The 27,385-nt window shown below is 34.9% G+C and overlaps 1 protein-coding gene across 5 annotated transcripts in view; it reads left to right on the plus strand.

Moving 5' to 3' along the window:
* USP53 (ubiquitin specific peptidase 53) overlaps positions 1-27,385 on the plus strand; it is a 65,655-nt gene that overhangs the window by 33,537 nt on the left and 4,733 nt on the right. For 4 of the 5 annotated variants that reach the window (XM_039253826.1, XM_039253829.1, XM_039253825.1 and 1 more), the window contains 10 exons: positions 771-884; positions 1,043-1,125; positions 3,804-3,909; positions 4,676-4,822; positions 5,600-5,749; positions 13,335-13,497; positions 14,680-14,832; positions 16,520-16,666; positions 17,710-18,445; positions 19,768-19,844. In XM_039253826.1, the coding sequence (XP_039109757.1) occupies positions 771-884; positions 1,043-1,125; positions 3,804-3,909; positions 4,676-4,822; positions 5,600-5,749; positions 13,335-13,497; positions 14,680-14,832; positions 16,520-16,666; positions 17,710-18,445; positions 19,768-19,844 (1,876 nt within the window). The remainder of the gene's footprint in view (positions 1-770; positions 885-1,042; positions 1,126-3,803; positions 3,910-4,675; positions 4,823-5,599; positions 5,750-13,334; positions 13,498-14,679; positions 14,833-16,519; positions 16,667-17,709; positions 18,446-19,767; positions 19,845-27,385) is intronic. The other variant, XM_039253828.1, reaches the window with a different exon arrangement.

The raw sequence follows: 27,385 nt of genomic DNA on the forward strand, positions 1-27,385 counted from the left end.
AGTCCCAAGTTGGGCTCTATGCTGACAGCTCAGAACCAGGAGCTTGCTTCAGATTCTGTGTCTTCCTTACTCTCTGCCCTCCCCCACTTGCCCTCGATCTCTCTCTCCCTCCCCCCCTACCCTCCTCCCCCTCTCCCTTTCCCTCTCTCCCCTCTCTGTCTCCCTCTCAAAAATAAACATTAAAAAAAATAAAGAATCCATTCAATAGGCTTTTGCTAAAAAGGTTTATTTGTTAATGAAAGAAATATTTCTTATTGATCTGTATTATAAATTTGAAACTTCATATGAGATTTGTTTGCAGAGCAGATTTCTTGCATTAGAATGTTAGTGTAGGTATTGCAAGCCTTTGTCATTGCTATTTTAATGTGAGTTATACAGACTTTAAAAATGTCCCAAGTAGGATTTTTAAAAGATTAACTGCTGTTTTCAATGTGAGAATGCTGGAAACATGGGAAACCTATGTTTTCTATTAAATTCTAGATGTCAGCCACCATGAATTGATTTTGTTAAGGATTTTTAAAGATATATATTAAATAAATATGTTGCTTTTATTAAATTAAAAATAATCCTACAAAAGGTGAATAAATGAATGGTATTTGAAAGATTGATTAAATAGGGAAGCTGAAAAGCTGACAATATAAAAGATGTGTTAAATTTAATGCTTTGGAAAATCTTAAAAAGATTTTTAAATGTATAAAGTTAAAAATAGTTGTATTATGAAGAGTCTTCTGTAAGATTCACACTCATTTGTCTTTTAATTTTTAAATTAGGAAAATATATTGGAGAGGATTCATTTTCATATAGTGCCAAGCAGAGATGCAGACATGTGTACCTCTAAATCTTGTATCACTCACCAGAAGTTTGCCATGACTCTGTATGAACAGGTGAGATGGCTTAACCTCTTTATCAGATATTATATTTGTTACTACTATATTTACTTACATATATTTGTATTTTGGTATATAACATATATAAATATAGGTAACATATATATGATATTTATGTTTTAAGATTGATAAATTAAACATGTTTTTACCTGTAGTGTGTGTGTCGTAGCTGTGGAGCGTCATCAGATCCTCTACCTTTTACAGAATTTGTGCGGTACATTTCTACAACAGCCCTATGGTAAGAACCTATTAAAGCATATTTGCCAAAGATGCTAATAACACATTTAAGCACATTGAGCATTTATTTTATAAAACCATAACATCTGTGAATATCTACTCTCTGTCTTATACTTAAAAAATATGGGACCATCAGAGGTGCTGAGTGATGTCTGTCTCAGTTGGATGTTTCTGATTTAGCCTAAAATGTATACTTACTGAAATGTACCAGATATTCATCAAAGTTTGTATCTATTTATATTTATACCAAGTTTTTGGAATTGTGAAAGAGAGCTTAAAATGCAAACTCTGTGGTAAATGGAGCTGCACATGATTTCTTCAGTTTTGCTAAGGGTGCTGTCTTTGTAGTGACCTATCAGCTCCACATTCCTTCAAGGTGATGGAAGCTAGGGTAAGCAGAAAAGGGCGGGGGGAGGAAGTGAAAATAATTCTTTGTTAGATTTTTTTTTTGAGTTCAAGTCCTCAGTATTCAACTGAAATAAAAATTTGCCCATGCTTGCCTGTCCCCTCCCTCCCTGTCCATGGAACATTAGCTAATGTTAGGTATCCAAAATGACAAGATGATCCCTGGACTTTACATAATAAGAATTGTTTGAACACTTTCTGACAAGTATTTGAGAATATAAATATTTGATATATGATAAACAGTGAATAAATGTTTATAGGTATTTTAATACAAAAACCAAAACATGGATTAATAATTATTAATCAGAATACATCAGTTCAAGAGTTAGTTACTAAATACTATCCAGGTGCCTGGGTGGCTCTCTTGGTAGAGCATCCACCCTAGGCTCAGGTCATGATCTCATGGATGATCTCGTGGTTCATGATTTTGAGCCCCACATTGGGCTTTGTGCTGACAGTTCAGAGCCTGGAGCCTGCTTCAGATTCTGTTCTCCCTCTCTCTCTGTCCCTCCCCTACTCACACTCTGTTTCTCTCTAAAAAAATAAGTAAACAAACAAAAAAAAAAATGTTTAATGCTATCAGTATTTTAATCATTGTACAAAGTGCATATCAGGTGCTTATCTGTTTTATTATGTTATTAAACTACCTGGCTTTTTTGGATATAACACAATATTTCTTAAAGACTGTTGAATAATAGCAATTTGGTTATTTGCGTGTGTTTAGTATCTTTCTTAATACATATAGAGTTGGGGGGCATTAGTTTAAAGAAACATTCCCTAAACTTCAGTCAGTTATAGGTTCATTTTTTTCACTTTGTATGAAGAGTAGGATTGTGTCTGAATAAGGATAGGCCACACAGTAAAAACTATAAAACTTTAAGTCTACTTTGAAACTGTCATATAAAACAAGTGTTCCGAGGCAGTATCTTATGTATCAAGAGTTGGAGCTCCATCATTCTCTCTGTGATCCACACCAGAAATTGCAAGAAATCAGACTTTAAATGGTAATTATTATGGGTGACCCTTCGGTAACACAGGTTTGAACTACACAGGTCCACTTAGAAGGAGATTTTTCAATAACTATACATACAGTACTGTAAATGTATTATATCTTCCTCATGATTTTCTTAATGACATTTCCTTTTTCTTAGCTTTTTTGTAAGAATACAGTATATAATACATACAGCATACAAAACGTGTTAATTGACTGTTATTGGTAAGGCTTCCGGTCAACAGTAGGCTTTTAGTAGTCAAGTTGAAGGCAGGTCACAAGCTAATATGTGGATTTTGGACTCTGAAGGTTGGTGCCCCTACCTCCATGTTATTTAAGGGTTAGTTGGCACTTTCTTTTCATTGGAAATAAGTATTGAATACCAATTATTGAATTCCAGGCTTTATAAAAATTGTCATTTTTAATGTTAACAGAAACACTGTTTTGAATGAGCTTATTAGATTTAGTTCATCTTAATATACTTACGAAGTGCTTTAGAAGAATGGGTGCTCTTAGTTGTTACTGAATACTGTATATTATTAAATCATGGAACTGTAAAATATATCCAGCTCTAGGACAGTTACAGATGTTACTACTAAGTAGCACCAGAACATCTAGAATGGAAACTAGTAAGGATATTTGAGGTTACATTACATTTCTTTTTGAAAATATTTAAATAATTGTTTAAAGATTATATATATTTTGGTATATAAAAATTTGATTCTAAGAGATTAAACAAAAAGTGGCATAGATACCCTACCTAGGCTCTAATGAAATGGTCAGCACTCATTAAGCATAAACTTGGCCTAAATAATTTTGTTTTTGACTTCTGCATTAATCAGCAAAGGGCCCTTTGTTAGCTGAAAATGGTAACTTTGTTTCTGAGAGCTTGAGGCCATAGAGGAAGCCTTTTCCATAATTTGATTTGTTGTCCTTGTTAGGCCAAAGTTTAAACTCAAGTCCCTACTCATTAAATAATAATGTAAAAGAAACATTTGGCTTAGAACTTGGAGCATCTTATTACCTCATGCATGTAGTTCCAGAAAGTAGTAATATTTAGTGTTATTCTATTCTGAACCTAATGTTTTTCATCATGCACCTGCCAAATTTCATAATTTTTCATTTTATGGAAGTTTAGTTTATGGTTAGTTTTTCAGACAAAACCTGTTTTTAAGACAGGAAAGATGATCATACCCATATTGAGAACTTAATTTCTTTCCATACGTAGTTAGATCTTTTTAAAGTTCATAGGACACATTTGAGACTCCTTTTTCCTTCTGTAGCAATGAAGTGGAAAGAATGATGGAAAGGCATGAACGTTTTAAGCCTGATATGTTTGCAGAATTGCTACAAGCAGCAAATACAACTGATGACTATAGGAAATGTCCTGTAAGTATAATTTGGAGAAAACTGGTATGCTTATATGTTTGCAAACTTGAAAATAGACATTTAGAAATTACCATGTAAATATTAATTCTACATGGAATTAATTTTTCAGGGGCACCTGGGTGACTCAGTCAGTCAGCGCCTGACTCTTGATTTTGACTTAGGAAGTGGTCTCACAGTTGTGGGATCAAGCCCTGTGCTGACATAGCAGAGCCTGCTTGGGATTCTCTCTGCCTTCACTCTCTGCCCGTCCCCCCCCCCCCAAATAAATAAATAAACTTTAAAATTAATGCTATTTTTTCAGTGTTATTTTAGGCAACTCTTTATACCATGTGAGCTATTAACTGAGCACTATTTAAAAACTCTTTGTGAAGGATTTAGTGTATGCTGATTAATTTTTTAAAGTTCTGACATCTTTCATTGGACTTAAAGGAAAGTCTTTTTCCCTTTAAACATTACAAATGATATTCTTTTTTCTAATATAATATTACTGATCACTTCAAGTGATCAATATTTTTCTCATTTTTTAGATTGAATTCTTGTTTTAAAATTACAAAGATACCAAAGAATGTACTTTGATTTAAAATAAACTTCTTGTTTAATCAATAATTAATACAGATAGTTTGATAAAAGTCCATTTTACTATGCTGAAAAAAAGATTTTTGGTATATGTCAAGATTGTTAATGTATAGTAAAAACTTTGTAAGCCATCACCTATGGTATATATGTTTCAGTAATTTCAAAATTTCCCTTTTGTGTTTTTCTTCAGAGTAACTGTGGCCAAAAAATAAAAATTCGTCGTGTTTTAATGAATTGCCCAGAGATTGTTACAATTGGTTTAGTCTGGGATTCTGAGCATTCTGACTTGACTGAAGATGTTGTTCGGAATCTAGCAACACATCTTTATCTTCCTGGGGTATCTCAACTGTTTTCATTGACTTCCTTTTTGTTTTTAAATTCTTTTAAAACATACTTGTATACTATGATACATTTTGTTTTTCAGAATTAAATTTTCTTTCTAAAGGAAAGATGTAATCCTGATAAAGTTCATCAAATCAGGCTAAGTGGAATGCCTTTCTTGCATAGACTAGTAATGGCTTTTAATTATAAACAGTCTCGTGCTCTAATTCTGTATCACTTTTGAATGGTGATATTGATGATAAATATGTGTGTTTGTGTGTATGGTAATGACCAGTATAAATTTTAACCTAGAAATGTTTAAGATTCAAAATTCATCTACAGCACTGATCTTTTAATATGCATAATAATATATTTTGAATTGGTTCACAATTTACAATTGTAATCTTTTAGATAATTATCTTTTAGATAATATGTTTAATGTACATTCAAACATGTGATTTAGTAAAAAATTATTAGGAGCTGTGTAATTTGTCCCCCATTTCCAGTTTATGTATATAAAGTGTCAATTCTGTGTTATTGGAGGCAATGTGTTACTGTGTTACTGAACTAAATTGTAGTAATTTTATTGAGCTAATGGTTATAGTTAATAGTAATAATTAATAGTAATTCTGTTCAGTACAATGTCAGCGGTGCCTTCTATACTAATATAATACTGGATTGGGGAAGCTTATAAGAAATATTTTTCATAGTCTAACACATGACTCACCAAATTATTGTTCCTCATTTTTAAAAAGATACAGTATTAAATACATGTTATTATTTTTTAAAACAGCTTTTTTATAGGGTTACTGATGAAAATGCCAAAAATAGTGAACTTCACCTTGTCGGGATGATCTGCTATACCAGCCGACATTATTGTGCCTTTGCTTTTCATACCAAGAGTTCCAAGTGGGTATTTTTTGATGATGCAATGGTGAAGGAGGTAAGTGATACTTTTACTGTGATGATTATTGTGATGTTTGTTTTTTAGGAATAAATGAAATCATGATATATTAAATGTATATCACATAATGATAAAATTATGTACTGATTAAATACTTATTACAAAATTATTATAATATAAAATAATAAATGACCTTAATGATAATAGCATTGTTAAGTTCATGCTCCCTTTTTTTATTTTTTAAATCTGGTTTATTTTAAAGCCAACTTTTAAGCCAGTCTATTTGCAGAATAATAAAAAGGTGACTAATAAATGTTAGAATGCAAATATGTAACTGTCAGTGATTCATAAGTATTCCCTTTTGCCCGATGCAGAGTTGCTCTCTGTATTTCTTTGTGAATGATTCACAATTGCTTTGTATAATTAGGAAAATTTGCTGGTTTTTTTTTTTTTTTATTTATTATGACTGCCTTTTCAAGCTTTTTGGTATTCAGAATTGGATATACCTATTATATCTTTTGTGAATTATTTATTCAAACATTATAGTATTTAGCAAACTAGTGAATAAGAGTTTGTAATAAGGAGTATGTATCAGAATCACCCTTGGAGCTTTTGAAAAAATTCTATTCTATCAGGAACTTCATCAGCTTCACCATTCTTTCCCTCCAAAAAGAGGGCTCCGAGTAATAACCAAGTGATCTCCAAGGTCAGAAAGATCCAAAGTGACAGAGACGGAAATACTCAGACAAGAGTGTGACAACTGCTATTTTAGTATAGAGAGATTATATAGATGCTGTTTCAGTATAGGAGAATAACAGACTGGGACAAAATATTTGTCAAGCATATATCTATAAAGATTATATCCAGAATATATAAGGACTCTTAAAACTCAATAATTAAAAGATAAGTCAATTAAAAATGGGCAGAAAAGATAATAGGGGAAGATAGTGGAGTAGGAGGACCCTAAGCCCACCTTGTCCCGTGGAAACAACTAGATAACACTCACATCAGTGTAAATAACTCAGAAAACTACTCAAAGACTGTCAGAACAAACTCCACAACTGAAAGTAGAGAGGATGCCACATTGAGTAAGGGAGGAAGGGCAGAGACATGGTGGGGAGCTAAACATCACAGGCTGCCTGCAGGAGGGAGGGACTTGGGGTGAGAAAAAGGGAGAGCAACAGACTATCCCCATAATATTTGGCTTTGAAAACTAAAGGGCTGAATTTCACAAGTTCTTAGAACCAATAGGACTTAATACTAGCAAACTAAATCCAACGATACATTAAAAAAATCATCCACCATGATCAAGTGGGATTTATTCCTGGGTTGCAAGGAGAGTTTAACAATTGCAAATCAATCAACATGATATACCATATTAATAAAAGAAAGGATAAGAAACCCCATGATCATTTCAATAGATGCAGGAAAAGCATTGACAAAGTACAATATACATTCATGATAAAAGCCCTCAACAAAGTAGATTTAGAGGGAACATACCTCAACATAATAAAGGCCATATATGAAAAAACCCACAGCTAACATCACTCAGTGGGGAAAAAAACAGGTTTTCCTCTATGGTCAGCAGCAAGACAGGGATGTCCAACATCACATCTCACCATTACTATTGAACACGGTACTGGAAGTCCTAGCCACAGCAATCAGACACCAAGAAGAAAAGGTCCAAATTAGCAAGGAGGAAGTAGAACTTTCACTATTTGCAGATGACATGATACTCTATATAGAAAATCCTAAGACTCTGCCAAAAAATTGTCAGAATTGATAAAATTAGTAAAGTCACAGGATACAAAATCAATGTACAGAAATCTGTTGCATTTCTATACACCAGTAACGAAGTAACAGAGATATCAAAGAATCAATCCTATTTACATTTGTACCAAAAACGGTTAAGATACCTAAGGCATAAACCTAACCAAAGAGGCGAAAGACCTGTACTCTGAAAACTAAAAACACTGTTGAAATTGGAGATGACACAAAGAAATGAAAAAACACCCCATGATCATAGACTGGAAGAACAAATATTGTTAAATGTCTCTACTACCCAAAGATGTCTAAACATTTAATGCAATCCATATAAAAAAAAAAAACAGCATTTTTCACAGCTAGGAGAAATGAGCCTAAAATTTATGTGGAACCACAAAAGACTCTTAAGTAGCCAACGCAACCTTGAAAAAGAAGCAAAGCTGAAGGCATCACAATTCAGGAGTTCAGATTATACTACAAAGCTGTAGTGATCAAAAACAATATGGTACTGCACAAAAGTAGACAAAGAGATCAATGGAACAGAATAGAAAACTCCAAAAGGAGTCCACAACTATATGGTCAATTTATCTTTGACAAAGCAGTAAATAATATTCAATAGGAAATAGTCTCTTCAAAAAATGATGCTGGGAAATTGGAACAGCAACATACAGAAGAATCAGACTGGACCACTTTTTCACAGTATGCACAAAAATAAATTCAAAATAGGTTAAATGTAAGGCTTGAAAACATAAAAATCACAGAGGAGGACACAGGCCGTAACCTTTTTAACGTTGTCTATAGCAACTTCTTTCTGGATATGTCTCCTGAGGCAAGAGAAACAAAAGCAAAAATAAATTATTGGGACTTCATCAAAATAAAAAGCTTCTGCACAGCAAAAGAAACAGTCAACAAAACTAAAAGGCAACCAACAGAATGGGAGAAGATATTTGCAAATGATATATCTGATAAAGGGTTAGTATCCAAAATAAATAAACAAGCTATAAAACTCACAGGCTGAAAAATGAATAATCCAATTAAAAAATGGGGAGAAGACATGAATAAACATTTCTTTAAAGAAAACATACAGATAGTCAACAGACACATGAAGAGATGCTCAGCATCATTGACCATCAGGAAAATACAAATCAAAACTACAATTAGATATCATCTCAGCACCTGTCAGAAGGGCTAAAATCAACAACACAAGAAACAACAAGTGTTGGTGAGGATGTGAAGAAAGGGAAAGACTCTTGCACTGTTGGTAGAAATGTAAACTGGTGCAGCCACTCTGGAAAACAATATGGAGTTTTTTCAGAAAGTTAAAAATAGAACTACTCTACAATCCAGTAATTGGCATTACTTGGTATTTAAAGAATACAAAATTTAAAAAATGCAAAAATTCATTCAAAGGGATATATGCACCCTGATTTGTAGCAGCATTATTTATAATAGCCAAATTAAGGAAACAGACCACATGTCCATTGACTATTGAATGGATAAAGATGTGGTGTACACACACACACACACACACACAGAAATATTACTCAGCCATCAAAAAGAATGAAATCTTGACATTTGCAATGGGTGGAGCTAGAGAGTGTTATGCTAAGCGAAATCAGAGAAAGACAAATATCATATGATTTCACTTATATGTGGAATTTAAGAAATCAAATAAACGAGCAAAGGGGGAAAAAGAGGCAAACCAAGAAACAGACCCAACTATAGAAAACAAACTGGGGACACCTGGGTAGCTCAGTTGATTGAGCTTCCAACTCTTAATTTCAGCTCAGGTCAGGATCCCAGGGTCGTGGGATCAAGCCCTGTGTCAGGCTCCATGCTGAGCATGGAGGTTACTTAAGATTCTCTTCTTCTGTCCCTCTTCCCTGCTTGTTCTCTCTCTCTCTCTCTCTCTCTCTCTCTCAAATAAAAAATAAAATAAAATAGAGAACTGATGGCTACCAGAGGGAGGTGGGTGGGAGGATGAGCGAAAGGGGGTAGGAATTAAGGAGTGCACCTGTGATTAACATGAAATGACATATGAAAGTATTGAATTACTGAATTGTACACCTGAAACTAATATTACACTGTATGTTAGTTACCTAACTGGAATTTAAATAAACACTTAAAAAATTAATTACATAAACTAAAACACATATACACAAAATATGCTCACAATACATATGTGACTTGCCTACCATTTTACATGTGATACTAATTCAGAAATGGAAAATGGAGAGACAAGGAAAAACTAAGCGCTCCTAGACAAAGCTTTGACATGTAAAATTTAGCTTGAAGACTTCAACATCCCTTTTCTTCTTCGACCTTTTCCCCAACCATGATGTGCCCCTGTTCCTGAGAGCTCCTCTCCTCTATGACTCCAAAACTCTTGAGGCTCTGGTCCAGAATTTAACAGGTTTACTTGTGGGGTTGGTTTTGTGGGTTTTTTTTTTTTTTCTTCTTCTTCTTCTTCTTTTTTTTTTGGCTGTATCAAAATTTCCTTTTATTTGATCTTTTAGCAGCAAGATCAAATAAAAGGAAAATCTGTCGTCTGTGAAACCCTACAGAGAGCTCCTGAGATCATACAGTATTGTAGTTGTTCACCTTGTTTACCTTTAAAGAAAATCATGAGAAAAGTAAATCTGACCAAAGTGTCTTAATGTCAGCAGAGGAAGTCTATAGTGCTGTCACAAGGACTTCTAAGAAGGGGGAGTGAAGGGCTCATTTAGCTGTGAGTGACTCTGCAACCCAGAGTGACTCCTTGGTCTTTGAGTGTATCCATTGCGTAGTGCCCTGGTGGCTCATGGGAACGCATTAAGGACAGTCTGGAAGGCTGGCGTGATAAGGTGAGAGGAGTGCTTACAGTATCTTTCTTGCCCCAAGGTTAGGAGAATCCTCTCAGGGGCCATCCTTCTCCCCTGTGATGTGAAGTGCATTCTGTTTTGCCTTGTCAGCTCCTGAACCTTTATAATACACATCAGGACCTGAGTAGCCAGAGAACCTAGCTGAAGGCAAAGAGGTGCTGACCGTAGGAAAAGAACAGGCATGGAAAGAGGAGAAGGGTGAGAGACATGAGAGCCTTCCAGGTCTGAGTTTGAAAAACAGTATCTTTTTGGAGTTTGGGATGAAAGTGAAATGAGTGTCCCAGCCAGAGGTATGAAGAAGGAAAGAGAGCAAAATGAAAAAAAGAATTGCAAGGTTTTTGTGTGTAAGAATTATTGGCTGTAATTGCTTTCAGGCATAATTAAAATAAAGGTTTAATTTACTTTTCTATTTAAAAAATCTTAGAATTAAAAAAAATCCATGGATTTGGTTCTGAAGATCCTGAGAGTGGAGAGCCATAGGATTGGAGTTCCTGCCCTTAAAAAAAAAATGCTATTCAGTAAAATATTAGGTACAAGGAAAATAAAAATTCAGTTCACAGTGAGATTTTATTATTTACCTGTTAGAAAGCGAAAATTTAAAAAACTGACTATACCAAGAGTTGGTGAGGATGTGATCTCTCACAGAAGAATGGTGGAAATGGAGAATGAACTTTAGAAAACAGCTTATCAATTTCTTATAAACTTAAACATGTACTTACCATACAAACTAGTAATTCCACTCCTTTGAAAACATGCCCATACAAAACTTGTACTTTAATGTTTATAGTAGTTTTGTTCATAATAACAAAAACTGGAAACAACTCACATGTCCATATGCAGGTGAGTGGATAAACAAATTGTGTTATAAGCATTCAATGGAATATGATACTCAGCAGTAAAAAGTAGTGAACTATTTATTGAAAGATGCAATAATGTGGAAAAATCTGAAAAGGAGTATGTTTAAGAATAAGACCTAAACAACTGTGATTCTCCCTATGTAAAATTCATGAAAAGGAAAAAACAGAGTGACAGAAAGTAAATCATTAGTTGCCAGTCACTGCAAAGGGGGTACAAGGGAAGTTTTTGGGGGCAGGAGATACATGATTGTATGTGTACATTTGTCAGAATTCATTGGCTAATATTCTGTAATTGGGTAGTTTTATTTCATGTAAAGTATACTCAATAAAGCCAATGAGAAAATTTGGGTATTTATATTCTATGATAAACATTTTGCTCAAATTATTCAGTACTTTGATATAGCAGTTTATTAACAAGTTCTGTCTTGAGTCCATGTGTAGCAACATCACTCTTTCCATCCACATAGTTTAGCTTAAATGGTCAAAATTTGAAGAAAGAATCGACTGTATGGTTACCCTGTGAGTTTTATGTTTGTTTTCAAATTACTCCGTTTCCTCAAGTATCTCAGAATCCAGGGTCAGGAGGGTAAACAGCTCAATATGTGTAGTTTGAAAAAGCTCTTTTTTTTTTTTTTTTTAATATCCCTTCCTTCTATGCAAAAACCAATATTCTAAAGTAGTTTGCTTTTTATATGGTTGGTTTTATTTTTTTAATCAAATTTATAGAAGTATAATTTATAAATATTAAAATGCACCAATTTAAGTATATAGTTTGGGCTTGGACAAGTGTGTATATATCCATGTAACCTACATAATCATTATATAGAACAGTTTCATCACCCAGAAAATTCTGTCATGTCCCTTTACTGTCAATACCCTCTTACCTGGACCTCAGAAGAACACTGATCTCGCTATAGATTAGTTTTGTTCATTCTACAGTTTTGTAAGAATGGTGTCTTACAGTCTCTCTTCTCTGGGTTTGGCTTTCTTTTACCAAGCATAATGCCTTTTAAGATTCATTTGTGTTCAAAAAAAGATTCATTCATTGTTATTGCTGTGTTCCATTGTATGGCTGTATAACACTTTATCCACTTACCTGCTGAAGTATGAATAGTTTTTGAGTGAACATAATTTTTCCCCCATTGCGCTTAGCTGATACTCAGAAGTGGAACTTCTGGGTGGTATAAGTGTATGTTAAACTCTACAAGGAACTTGAAAGTTGATTGTCAAAGTGATTGTACCAATTTACAGTCCTGTTAAGTAAGCAGTGTGTAAGAGATCCAGTTGCTCTGCATTCTCAGTAGCATTTTATGTTGTTAATCTTAGCCCTTTTAATGAATGCATAATATTATCTCAGCGTGGTTTTATTTTGCATTTCCCTTATGATTCATAATGTTTTGAGTACTTTTTTGTGTGCTTGTTGGCCATTCTTCTATTTTTTTGGTAAAGTGTCTTCAGATGTTTTGCCCATTTTAAATTGGATTATCTAATTAATGAATTATAGAGATTCTTTGAACTGCACACCAGTCCTTTATTAGATGTATATGGCTTGTTGTTTTTCATTTTCTTAATGGTATCTTTCAAAGAGCAGTAGTTATGAAGGCCATTTTATACCTTTTTTCTTCTGTGGTCTGTTTGATGTCCTAAGAAATCTTTAACTACTCCAACCTTAAGATTTCTCTTTATTTGCTTCTATAAGTTTTATAATTTTTGTATGACTCATTTGGTTTAATTTTTGTGCTGTGCATGTGTAGTGGTATCAAAGTTCATTTTCTCATATGGCCATCCAGTTTTCTAGCGCCATTGTCGAATAGACTCTTATGTTTCTCCATTAAATTGCTGGTAAATTTTGTCAAGAGTCAGTCAACCATGTATCTGGAAAAACTTTTTAAAATGTGGTAGCCTGAATCTTCATATAGCAGGTGTACAATTTTACCCATCAGTTTTTTTAATGATAGTGTTTAAAAGATTTTTATTTAGACTAGTTTAAAATAAAAGTGATCAGATAACATGATGAACAACTGAACAACTAGCATCTGAATTCTTTAAAATTTTTTAATATACAAATTAACTCAGTCTCTGCTATTTATGTAATACATTACGCAATTTTGTTTTGTTTTTCTTCATTGTGGTTTTTTAAAGGTTGGAACTAGATGGAAGGATGTGGTCTCCAAGTGTATCCGATGCCACTTCCAGCCACTGCTTTTGTTTTATGCAAACCCAGATGGCACAGCAGTTTCTACTGAAGATGCGCTTAGGCAGGTCATCAACTGGTCACATTATAAATCTGTTGCAGAAAATATGGGTAATTTTTAAAAGTTCTTTTTAGTGTTTTTTTTTTTATAGTATCACAGTCACATTAAGATAAAATGAGTTTTGAGGATAATTTCAAAATTTAGTTTCGGTAAAACAGTTCAGGAAAATTTTATTACCTTGAGTTAATCTTTATATCTTTCCTCACTGGTGGCCTCTCAAACACCCTCAAGAGTTACCCACTTCTGTGGTCACACAAGCACAGAAGGGTTTACTTGGCTGGAAGCTGTTTCTAGCAGTAAATATTGAGATAAAGTGACTTATACACTGAAAAAGCCCAAAGGAGCCTAGGCCCATTTTTAGATGCATTACAGAACATATTGAAATACTTTAAAAATGTCAATCCTGAGTATCTGGGTGGCTCAGTCTGCTAAGTGTCTGATTCTTGATTTCAGCTCAGGTCATGATCTCATGGTAGTGAGATCAAGCCCCGAGTTGGGCTCCATACTGAGCATACTGAGCTTGGAGCCTGCTTAGGATTGTTGTGGTCCCTCCCTCTCTGCCCCTCCCTCACACACACATGTTCTATAAATAAATAAATAAATAAATAAATAAATAAATAAATAAATAAAAATAAAAATAGGGATGCCGAGGTGGCTCAGTTGATTAAGCCTGAGTCTTAATTTCGGCTCAGGTCATGATCGCATCATTTGTTGATTCAGGCCCCGAATTGGGCTAACTGCTGTCAGCACAGAGCCTACTTGGGATTCTCTCTCTCTCTCTCTCTCTCTCTCTCTCTCTCTCTCTCTCTCTCTCGCTGCCCTTATCCTCTCCCCTCTCAAAAATAAACTTAAAAAAAAAAGTCTGACAAATGTGTATGGTGTGTGTATATATAAAGTTTATGTATATATGTATACACACACACACACCACCTATATATATATAAATATATGTTATATAATTTATATAAATTATATAAATTTATATACATGTATAAAATCAGTGCCAATCCTTTGAGTTTGTAAGTGATTGTCTACATTATTAAAAATGATTCGGGGTGCCTGGCTCAGTCGGTGGAGCATGCAGCTCTTGATCTCAGGATTGTAAGTTCGAGGCCTACATTGGGTGTAGAGATTACTTAAAAATAAAATCTTTAAAAAAAAAAAAGATTCAAACTTCATTTCTTCTGGTGGGGAGGAGGATGGGAATAATACATTTTTGTTTGTTGTTTAAGGATGTGAAAAGCCCATAATTTATAAGCCAGATAATTCAAAAGAGAATGGATTTGGTGATCAGGCAAAACAGAAAGAAAATCAGAAATGTCCAGCAGATAATATTTCATCACTTAATCGGAACCACATTCAAACAAGTGGCAGAAGAGGGCTAAGTATGTGTTTAAGTTGTCATTTTTACATTGTCCCCAAGTAATTATGCTTCCCCCACTTTCTTGTTTACTCTATCTGTAATTTCTAGTGAGTACCATACAGAAGGAGAGTGCTTAACTAACTTTTTTTGGCCATGAAGAGAAAATAACTAGATGATAACATTTTGTCTTTTAACATAAGCATTTCTCTCAGACTTGTAGTTTTATCTGAACAGTTTGAACTTGACTACTGTTTGGGTTTCTCCATACGCTGAGGCCTGTAGAGGCTGGAGGCAATCTGGACTGTTACCAAAGTCGTCATACAGCTTTTCCTTCTAGGAGTTAAATATTAACTTGGAGAGGAAAAACATGAGTTAATAATTTGGCTCCTAGGCTAAAATTAAATTTACCATTAGTGAATGCAGCAGTAGTTCAGAGTTATTATAGTTGTACTTTATATTTAACTTCATTTTTATTTAACCCTCTGTTGTTATTGTCATACCACAAGTTTAATTTTCACAAACCAAGTTCTGTGACTTGGGGTCCACAATGAGACATTGCAGCATGGTGTGTGTAGTAGTTTTGATTTAGAAGTATATTAAACTCTAATTGGGTGGATGTTCAGGATGATTTTATAAGCAGCTTTAAAGTACATTAATGAAGGCAAACCATAAGAGACTCTCAAATAATGAGAACAAACTGGGGGTTGATGGAGGGCAGGGGAGAAAGGGTAAATGGGTGATGGACATTAAGGAGGGCACTTGTTGGGTGAGATGAGCACTGGGTGTTGTATGGAAACCAATTTGACAAATTGTATTAAAAAATACATAAATGAAATAATGTCTAACCATAAAAGTAACCCATTTAATCAAGGGTGGTAGCATCCAGAATTAACAGTTATCATCAACAAAGAATTACAGGGGTGCCTGGGTGGCTTGGTTGGTTAATCGTACAACTCTTGATTTTGATTTAAGTCATGATCTTATGGCCATGGGATTGAGCCCTGAGTTGGGCTCAGCATAAAGCCTGCTTGGGATGTTTTCTCTCTCCCTCCCTACCCCTTCCCCTCCCTCCTTCTCTGTCAAAAATAAATAAAAAACAAAAACAAGGAATTACAATAAATGCTTTTAAAAGTTCTTAATGAGACTATCTTTTACCATCTGTATTGGTCATACTCTTAGATTAAGCTGTTAACCGATTTGTCAAAAGATAAGAACTTTTAAGCCCCAAAACTGTATGTGATTACAAACCCAGACAACCTGGGTTTATAATCCTGGTTCTACATTTGCAAGTTGTATGAACCTAGGCAAGTTTTTAGCTTCTTTTGTACCTCAATTCCCTGATCCACAGTGGAAACAGTAATTGTACCCATCTCAAAAAATTAAATGAGTTAAGACTTAGAATGGTGTCTGACACATAGCGACCACTCAGTTACATTTAGCTTTTAGTATTTCAATATAAGATCTCTTTTTTCTCTTTGCACATAGCTTTGAGGAGTTATACAAGAAGTTTTAAAAGCCATCATGCATCTCCAGTGTCAGGATAAAGCACATTGAGTTTTTTGACTAAGCATAGAAATAAGTTAATTGTATACTTTATACTTGGCTTTTAATATATAACATGTTAAAATATTTATGTAGTACAATTTGTGCTTTTATTGAGAAATTTGAAAAATGATCTATATCATTTATAAGAATGGTTTCTTTTACAGTTAAGTTAAGTCACAATGATCAAAGGGAAAAAATAAAAGACATTTCTAGAGAATGTGCTTTAAAGGCCATTGAACAGAGAAACTTACTTTCTTCACAAAGGAAGGATTTGGAGAGGGGACAAAGAAAAGATTTGGGCCGACATAGAGGTAAGCTAAGAGCTTACAGCGTTCATTTGAAAAGGGGTTGCTAAAATCTTATTTTTAAGCTAAATTTTGTAACTTCATTACAAATTAATATAATTTATTTATCATATATACTTGTTTACATACGATGTTATGGATCATAATATGATTTCTTTAATACACCTATTACATCTTATAAATATAATTGTTTTTGGGTTCTTATTAATTTTAGCCTAGAATACTTGTGCTTGTTTTGATGTTTTAACTTTCCTTGTAATTATAAATTCACTTCACCCATATGGTACATTCAGATAAGAAGGAGGTTATAAAATAAGTGAGGAGAGCTTCTTTTCCTACAGCTCCTCACCCTTCCTCTATTTCACCCTTCATAGTGTCCAGTTCATTATGAGCATGCCTTACACTTCATGGTTTTGTCCTTTTTTCATTATGGACACACCATTAACTTAAATGATACTGCTAGACATTAAAACTTGATTTGAGATTTTTGCTGCAGTGATATCCTTTTACATACACTTTTGTATACTTTTTTGTGTATAGCCAGAGCATTAAACTCTTTCAGGAGAATGGCTGGGTTAAGGTATGTTTATTCTTAATTTTGCTGGATGTGGCTCAGTTGCTCTGCTCAAAGCCTGAGCCATTCAGCACTTCTACTGGCAGTGATTGGATGTCTGTTTTTCACACCCTCAGCAGCAATTGGTTAAACAAACTTTTAAACCTTTACCAATGTAAGAAGTAGAAAATACCCTTGTAGTTATGATTTTCATTAATTATGAGTGAGACAGATTACTATTTTTAAACTGCTTTAATTATCTTATCTACCTTAGAGATCATTTTTTTAATCAGTATATATAACCACTTATAAATGCCTCTCATTAAGCATAGAGAAGGAAAAACTTTTTAACATCAAATCTCTATGTCATATAACATAAATCTTATTTTTTACTTATTTCTGCCTAACATTTCTTCTCAAACAAGGTGTTTGACTTGTGACTAAGAGATGTCTCTGAAGAGTACTCATTTGTATCTTCATTTGATTATTTTTAAAGATTTTGTTGATGAAGACCTTCCACACTTCAAGTCTGGATCACCTCCTGCCCCAAATGGCTTTAGACAGTATGGAAATCCACAGCTATATCATAGTCAAGGAAAAGGACCATATAAACATGACCGAGTTGCCCATCAGAGTCGAGCTTCTGCACAAATACTGAGTTCAAGTAAATCCCAGATTCTTGCTCCAGGAGAGAAAGTAACTGGCAAAGTTAAGAGTGACAGTGGCACTGGATATGATACAGACAGCAGCCAAGATTCTAGGGATAAAGGAAGCAGCTATGGTGGCTGCAGTAAAAACCGGAACCGAGGTTGGAAACCCATGAGGGAAACATTGAATGTTGATAGCATTTTTAATGAAAGTGAAAAAAGGCAACATAGTCCAAGACATAAATCAAGTATCAGTAACAAACCTAAATGTAGCAAAGATCAGAGTTTTGACAATTGGCCAAAGGAGAACCCAAAGCAAAAATGTTTAATGACCATATATGAAGATGAAATGAAGCAGGAAATAGGCAGGAGTTCCCTTGAATCAAGTGGAAAAGGGGCAGAGAAAAATAAAGGCCTCAAAGAGACTAAAGTTCACGGAGACAATTGGCAGATGCAGAGGACTGAGTCTGGATATGAAAGTAGTGATCATGTCAGTAATGGATCTGCTAATTTGGATTCACCTGTTATCGATGGAATTGGTACAGTAATGGATGTCAGTGGTGTCAAAGAAACAGTATCCTGCAGGTAATGCACAAATTAAATGAATGATTTCACCCCATCTCCTCTCTTGTTAGTTATGTGAAGTGATTTTCAAAGTCTCGGGTCAGTTAAGTATAAGGGAAAGAGCTTGACTTTTGAGTGAAGAAAACTGGGATATCACAAGTTAATTGATAATTTCAAGTTTCTGTTTTTAATAGTTACTTCCTGATTCTGAAAATAACTTTATTTTTAGGAAATTTTAGAAGTGCAGAAATACATTATCACTGTTGCCACTGATAAGCATTAATATATACTACAGGTTTTATTTATTTATTTTTTTTTTAATTTTTTTTTTTTTTTTTAATTTATTTCTAGGAGAGAGAGAGAGAGAGAGACAGCATGAGCAGGGGAGGGTCAGAGAGAGAGGGAGATACAGACTCCGAAATAGGCTCCAGGCTCTGAGCTGGCAGTCAGCACAGAGCCCGATGCGGGGCTCGAACCCACGAACCGCAAGATCATGACCTAAGTGAAAGTCGGACGCTTAACCGACTAAGCCACTCAGGCGCCCCTATACTACAGGTTTTAAAACATAGACTTAAATTGGTTGTGTCTCAGTCATTAAGCTAATTATTTAATTATTCAGTCTAATGTTCATTGTCCCGTCTCTAACATCCATAACTCAGAACTTGGGATATTTTCTATTTTCACAGCCAGTTACGTGGAAGAAATATTTTTCCTTTAGTAAACATAAAAGAATGTAGCCAAATAACTAAGCTTGTGTTCAGTTAATTCTGAATATATTTTTATGTTTCTGGTAGCAACACATTTGCCCTTTCCTGTGTAACCTCTAAAACATGTCCACAGCTTAAATTTTAGATTTCTTATATCAGTCTAGCCACAATTTCTGCTTTTAATCCAAGTAAAACATCTTAATTTGCTATTAGCTGGTGTTTTACCACATTTATTATTAAAAGGCCAGATTCTCAAAAATCAGCTGCTTGTATTATATTAAATAATCATTGCAATAAGGACTTAGGAAAACATTTTTATTGGGCAGGGTAATTTCATAACACTTCTTGGAAAGGGGTAGCCTAGGGTATAGAAAGATCAGGACTTTGTAACCAGATAGTCTTGGGCAAATTAATTTGACTTTGATAGCCTTAATCTCCTTGTAAAATGAGGATAATAACTACTTTTAAGTGTTGCTATGAGATGTAAATTAAATACTGTACATTAATCCCCTACAACAATACAGGGCATGCAATAATTCTTTAACAAGTATTATTTCCTTTCTTTTTTCTTAGATTCTAACTAAAATAATCCACGATAGCTGATGTACTTTGTATGTGTTTTGTTCTGTTTTCTAGTGACCAGGTTAAAACAAGCAACCTAAATATAGAATATATCAACTGTTCTTCCCAACAGAGCAAAAACTACTTAGAAGGTAAAATTTTTTTAAAATATATTGTAATAGTAGCTGTAAAGAATAAGTTGTGGTGATAAGAGTAAAGAAGCTAGTACGGTCCTGTTACTGGTAAGATTAAGAGTAATGAGGATGGAAGTAGGGAGAATTCATGCTTGAAGTTTTTTAAAGGATGGGAATAGCTAGTTCAGGACTTGGCCAAGAGGGGAATGTGTCTGTCAGGATAGGCTAAACTCTAGGTTACACAGTGGTAGCAACTTAAAGATCTCGGTGTGCCAGCACACATTTGTGTTTTGCTTATGATATATAACCAGTGGAGGTCAGCTTGGAGTCCTTCCTAGAAATCACTCAGGAATCTGCACTAATGAGACTGCATCTCCACAGATGCTTCTCTGATCCTTGCAGTATTGTGGGGAGAGGAGATTGAAGGAGGGCACAACAATCATGCCTAAGCTCTTATAACTTCAACCCAGTAGTGATACATGTACTTTCACTCACATCTCATTGGCCAAGGCGTTGTCTCATTGCCAAGACTAATTTCAGAGGTGGAAAAGAGCAGTCTTACCAGTACTTGGAAGATGAACCAAAATATGCGTGAACAGCCCTGAACCCACCACAGGTGTTAAGGACATGATAGAAACACGGATAAATAGCCTGTTAGAAAAGTTCAGTTTGGAAACAGTAAATATATTCATGGGGTGTGGCATTATTACAGGCGATCTGTTACTCATACATAGAGGCCCAGAAACAAAATTAGGTGTTTCAATGTGTATAGAATTCAAGGTTGCTATTGAGAGGCTATAGCTGAAGGATCTGGGGGAGAAGAATCGAAAATGATGAGCGAGGAGATTATTGAGTTTGCAATCAAGGACCTATTTTCAAATATTAGAATTCAGAGGATTATAAAAGTTAATTTTTCACAATAAAACTAGCCATGAAGAACAAATTTTTAAAGTTTGTTTTTAATCTTTATCATTCTTAAGGCTTTTGTGGAGATTATTTTAAGGTTACAGACAGGGAATATGATTAAATGTTAAATTATTTTGTTTTTATCAAATGGTATAATATCAGAAGGAAACACTTATATTAAGGAAATAACCTTCCTTTCCTATATAAAATGTGTCGCCTGTTTTAAAAATCTGATAAAAGTCTGGTAACCAAGTATTACAGGAAACAGTAAAAGGTTGGACAGAAATCAGCAGCAAAAGTCGGTGACATTGAACAATAACTGCAAGTTCAGTACTTCTTACAAAATGATACTTGCTTCCTGGTAGTAAAAACACAAGGTTATAGAGATTGTGATGGTCAAGAATGCATTGCTGTAAGAGCTTTGTAGTGGGTTTCCTCATTTAATATCAAAGAGTATGTATATAGCCTACTTCAGAATATTTTTTATTGTGGTAAAATACACATTACAAGTTTGCCATTCTAGCCATTTTGAAGTGGCAGTTTAGTGGTATTAAGAACAGTCACACTGCTGTGCAGCCATCACTACCGTCCATCTCCAGAACTCTTTCAGCTTCTCAAAATTAAATTCTTGTACTCCTTAAAAAACTCTCCATTTCCCCCTCCTTCCCAGGCCCCAGCAACTACCATTCTACTTTTATCTCTGAGTTGACTACTCTGGGTACCCCAGATAAGATAAGATAAATACAAACAGTATTTGTTGTGTGGGGTTTTTTTTGTGTGTGTGACTGGTTTATTTCACTTAACACAGGGTCTTCAGAGTTCATCCATGTTGTGGCATGTGTCAGGATTTTATTCCATTTTTAGACGGAATGATCATATATTGTATGATGTAACACATTTTGTTTGTCCATTCATCTATTGATAGACATTGGGGTTGTTTCTGTCTTTTGGCTATAGCGAGTAATGCTCCTGTGAACATTGGTGTACAAATATCTGAGAGTTCCTGCTTTCAGTTCTTTTGAGTATATATCCAGAAGCACAATTGCTGGATTCTCTGGTAATTATGTGTTTATTGTTTTGAGGAGCCATCATACTATTTTCAGTAGTAGCTCCACCATTTGACATTCCCACCAGCAATGTACAAGAGTCTCCTCTACTTCTCCATATTTCACCAACAGTTGTTTTCTGCGGTTTTGTTTTGATAACTACCATCATTCATGGGTGTGAAGTAGGTTTCTAATTGTAGTTTTATGTAACCCACTTAATTAACTACATAAATTGTATTATGTTAAAATTATTTCTTATTTAACAAACTTCAGATTCTACCACAGTTCTTTAAGCTGGTCTTGGCCTTGAGGATCTCTGTTAATGCTTCTGCCCTATAGCATCACTATGTATTCCCCTTCCCTGCTCTTTGAGAACATGTTAAAGTAGTATAGGAGTTTTTTCCCCGAGCTAAAAACATTCCCTGTGTGGATTTTTGTTTTAAGTAACGCACAGTTTAATTAAATTCTTTGTGATTTGATATGATTTCCTTGGTTTTGTCCTATTTCTTTATAAAATGGAGGTACACTTATTTATTTGAAGAATCTCTTCCTATTCTATGTTATATAAGACTTACAAAGTTAAGGAACTTTAGAAATTGTTTTACTCATATTTATGGTATTTAAGTCAGTTTTTAATACTAGCCTGTACAAGTTTATTTGATGTTAGAGATCTAAGAATCTACATTAGTGCCATGCCCTCATAATTATTTCCTTGGTGTTTTTTCATTGACAAAGATATATAGATTTCTCTGCCTGTGTCATTATGGGTTCTGCTGCCTAAAGCTATTATTTGGGAACATTGTTGAAACTTCACCGTTTAGATTGTTTTAGCTCCTCTTTTAAAATGGGTCACTAATCAGGACAATTTCAAATGCCTTAAATTACACTCAGGACAGAAGAAATTACATGTTCACATGGTCAGGAGAAAGTACCACATATTAGAAAAATACAGGTAGTTTAGTATATGCAAAGCTGAGTGCATATGTGGAAATTGTGAGATGGCAGATGGAAGGTAGATAGAAGCCCAGTCATGATGAAACTTTTATGCTATTTTTAAATTCTACAGTAAATGGAAAGGCAGCAGAGGACACGAAGAGTAATATACTCCAGTTTGCATTTTAGAAAGCCTCTGGTGGCAATGTAGAGGGTGAGTTTGAGCAGTGGGAGGAGAATTAGATGACTGCTTTAACAGCCTGGAGTGAAAGGGTGAGGGCATAAACTAAGACAGTACTCAGTGTCAGAAAAGAAGATTTGAGAGTTTGTAAGAATGTGTAGACAATGGAGTCAGCGTTTTTGACAGCTGTACAAAAGAGAGGAAAAGGAGGAAGCTGGGGATAGCTGTATTTGGAACTAAAATAAGTAGGTTCACAGTTTACCAAATCAAAGAATATAGGAAGAAGAAACAGCTTTCAGGGGATGAAAGCAGATGCCAAATTTATCTTTGGATTTGTTTTATCATCTTGGTAAATAGACTTATTAGGCAGTTAGGGACATAAGTCTACAACTAAAGAGAGATTATGTATTGGGTAACCACCCACATATACGGGAATTGACATCACTCAGGAAAACTGGAGATTTCAGAGGAAAAAAATAGACAAAGGAAAAAACTTGGGGTTTGCTGTCTAGTAAGAGAGATGAGCTAAGGATAGAGAGAAGGAGAAACTTTGGGAAAGTATGGGGAATAGCTAAAAGGTATGAGAAAATACAGGAGATAAGATTATCACAGGGAAACCAGGAAAATGGGGAGCTTCAGGAAAACAAGTGGTCGCAGATTAATCAGAATAAGGATTAAAAAGTACAGGTTTGATTTAGCAGTTAGTAAGTCATTAGTGAAAGAATAAAAAGCAGTGTTAGAGGAACATTAGAAATAGAAGCAAGCTTGAGGTAGGACTGAAGTGTTTAGAAGTAAGGGGCCATGATGTTTGTAATGTAAAATGGTTCAGAAAAAAATGGAGCTAAATGTTAATAATAGGTGAATCTGGGTAAACGATACACAGGTGTTCTTTGTACTAGTTTTGATCTTTCAGTTTTTCTGAGCTTTTTGACATTTTCAAATGAAATGTCTTTAAGAAATTACAGTAGAGAGCGAAATAAGTCAGGCAGAGAAGGACAAATATCATATGTGTGCACGTATAGGAGGATTAGGAGGAACTTAACAGAGGACCAAGGGGGAGAAGAAGGGAGGAAATGGTGGGGGAAAGGGAGAGAGGCAAACCATGAGAGACTCTTGAATGCTGACAAGAACTGAGGACTGATGGATGTAGGGGGGAGGAGGGATGGGCATGGAGGAGGACACTTGTGGGGATGAGCACTGGGTGTTATGTGGAAACTAATTTGACAATAAACTATTTGTAAAAAAAAAAAAATTACAGTAGAATAAAAAGTTAATAAAGGAGAAGTACAGAAATGGATTTAATACATGTCTGTCCAAACCTTTGCTGTGTATAGCAAAGAAACAGTACCTAGAGGAGAAAGTTGAAACCAAGAGCTTAGTTTTGCATTTAGGTTACAGAGGGTAAGGAACTAATGATATACAGGGGAAGTAAAAGGTGTGAAGATAAGAATAGAACAGAACAGTAATTGATGGAGTAAGATCTCTGGAGGCAGAGTGAAAAATGAAACAGAAGGTAAAGAAACAATTTTTTCCAACATACTCAAATTTTATTTAGAAATTGTTTGTCTTGTAAATGAGATCATTAATTGGATTATTGCTCTTGAATATGTTTAGACTTTGTAATTGTAGTACTTTGAAATCTCCCTATGTAAGAGTGAGGATTACATTGTCTAGACCAGTAGTTTGCTTTTATTGCTACCTAAGTCTGTTTTAAAACTGGGTCACCTTTTTAGATGAAGTATGTATTTTGATTTCTTGACTGTTGGTCTTTTTTTAAATATATTATCAAAATTAGCATTATTAATTAAAGCCTTGATGTTGAGGAGTCTTCTGTGCCAAGTGTAAAAATCGGACTACTTTGGTTTGCAAAGAACCTGGAGCCAAAATTCCCAGTAAAGACACATGGATGCCTGTGTCAGCAGAAGAGAAAAATCACACATCTATTTTTAAGTTAGTTGGAATTCTGAAGTCAAACCACTTGGTTGAATGCCTGCCATAGGGACATTAAAATTTCAAACATTTATAAGACCTCTGCTGCCTCCTGCTGTCTGTTGTGGATACTTTAGTAATGGTAAAGAGTTCTTTAAGAATTAAGCATTTTTTGGGGCGCCTGGGTGGCTTAGTCGGTTAAGCGTCCGACTTTCGCTTAGGTCATGATCTCGCGGTTCGTGGGTTCGAGCCCCGCGTCGGGCTCTGTGCTGACTGCCAGCTCAGAGCCTGGAGCTTGTTTCAGAGTCTGTGACTCCCTCTCTCTCTGACCCTCCCCTGCTCATGCTGTCTCTCTCTCTCCTAGAAATAAATAAAACATTTAAAAAAAAAAAAAGAAACATTTTTTCTGGTATTTGTGAATAGAAAATTATAATGTAACTTCAACTTACAAATTTTTCAGGTTGAAAAATTATCAAAGTTCTTTTTGACTTTTCTTTTCTTTCTTTCTTTCTTTCTTTCTTTCTTTCTTTCTTTCTTTCTTTCTTTCTTTCTTTCTTTCTTCCTTTCTTCCTTTCTTCCTTTCTTCCTTTCTTCCTTTCTTCCTTTCTTCCTTTCTTCCTTTCTTCCTTTCTTCCTTTCTTCCTTTCTTCCTTTCTTCCTTTCTTCCTTTCTTCCTTTCTTCCTTTCTTCCTTTCTTCCTTTCTTCCTTTCTTCCTTTCTTCCTTTCTTCCTTTCTTCCTTTCTTCCTTTCTTCCTTTCTTCCTTTCTTCCTTTCTTCCTTTCTTCCTTTCTTCCTTTCTTCCTTTCTTTCCTTTCTTTCCTTTCTTTCCTTTCTTTCCTTTCTTTCCTTCTTTCTTTCTTTCTCTTCCTTCCTTCCTTCCTTCCTTCCTTCCTTCCTTCCTTCCTTCCTTCCTTCCTTCCTTCCATCCATCCATCATAAAGTACCTGCTGAAGAGAGAGGCTGTTTTTGAGCCTCAGCAGTGTGTCAGGCTTACAAGCAACCAACACTCCCTGGAATCAATTATAATGCCTTTCATTTTTAAGATTTTATTAGTGTGCCACTTGTTAGAGTTGAGATAGGTTAAGAGGAAAGGTAAGAAGAATTTGTCTCTGTTTATACTTCTCTAGTCCTGGTTCTGTTAGTTGGGAACATTGTAGACAGGGTGAGGGTAATTTAAAAGAAGAAAAACAATATGTTTTGCATGTAGTTGTTATTCATTCTCTAGGCTTTCGCTGAATATCTTTTATATGCTAGATATAAGGGAAACGATAACAAAAAGGGGATATATCATATAATAATAAAGAGCTTACTGCAGTTTAGAGGACGTAGGGGTGTTAAATCTTAAACAAATGAATGCCAGACTTGTAGTTCCTCTTATTCTAGTATCTTGGGTTTTTATTGGAAGCTAACATTTAGTGTGTGAGCAATATTGCATATAGGGTATTAAATTCTCATGTATATTTTACAACTCTTACTTAGAAATTGAAGATTTAATTTGCAGAGTCTGATTATAATCAAACAGATATTTTTGCATAGGATAATATTTAGATGTTTTGATCAACTATAGATTCCAGCTGAACTTTGAGTGACACCCAGAAGATCAACTTAGAGATAAAACTCCATCTAAGATAAAGTTCTTTGTTGTTGTTTAAACCATAAAGTTGCTGCTTTAATAACTTTGATTTTGTTTTCTCTGATTTTTGTTTAAAAAAAATTTTTTTTTTTTTTAAATGTGTTTTTATTTTCGAGAGAGAGCAGGAGCAGAGGAGGGGCAGAGAGAGAGGGAGAGAGAACCTGAAGCAGTCCCCAGGCTCCAAGCTGTCAGCACAGAGCCTGACACAGGGCTCGAACTCACAAACCGCGAGGTCATGACCTGAAGTCTGACACTTAACTGACTGAGTCATCCAGGCGCCCCTTCTCTGTAATCTTCAATTCATAGATTTAGAGTACAGTTAGAAGCATGAGAATGAAAGGAAACATAAATGAGCGTGATAACAATGCCATCTAAAAATAAGGGAGGATACAGGAAAAACTTAAGTAGAATTGTATGAAAGTATAGGCGATCAATTGAAAATTCAAGCTAATGCCATATATTTTGATATCTTCTGTGGGCATCAGCATATTAAAGTGTATCATGTAATTTGATATTCAAACTAATGGCCTAGTTTCATCAGAGGAGATTCTGTATGATGATCTCAGATTTTAGTAGCGTATGTGAAAGAGAGCTTGCAGGTAGGGGAAAAGGTGCTGGCTTTGGAGTTAACCCTAGATTTGTTTGAATGCTGTCACTTACCAGTTACATAGCATAAGTTGGATCACCTAACTTCCTTGTATAAAAAGGGGACTTGTTGGCACCTGGGTGGCTCAGTCAGTTGAGCCTCCGACTTCAGTTCAGGTCATGATCTCACAGCTTGTGGGTCCGAGCACTGTATCTCTGTGCTGACAGCTCATAGCCTGGAGCCTGCTTCAGATTCTACCTCCTCTGCCCCTCTCCTACTCGTGCTCTGTCTGTCTGTCTGTCTCTCTCAAACATTAAAAAAAAAAGAAAAAAAGAAAAAGGGGA

The sequence above is a fragment of the Hyaena hyaena genome, unplaced genomic scaffold (genome assembly GCF_003009895.1).
Source record: "Hyaena hyaena isolate Hyena2069 unplaced genomic scaffold, ASM300989v1 scaffold_466, whole genome shotgun sequence".
Classification (NCBI taxonomy): domain Eukaryota; kingdom Metazoa; phylum Chordata; class Mammalia; order Carnivora; family Hyaenidae; genus Hyaena; species Hyaena hyaena.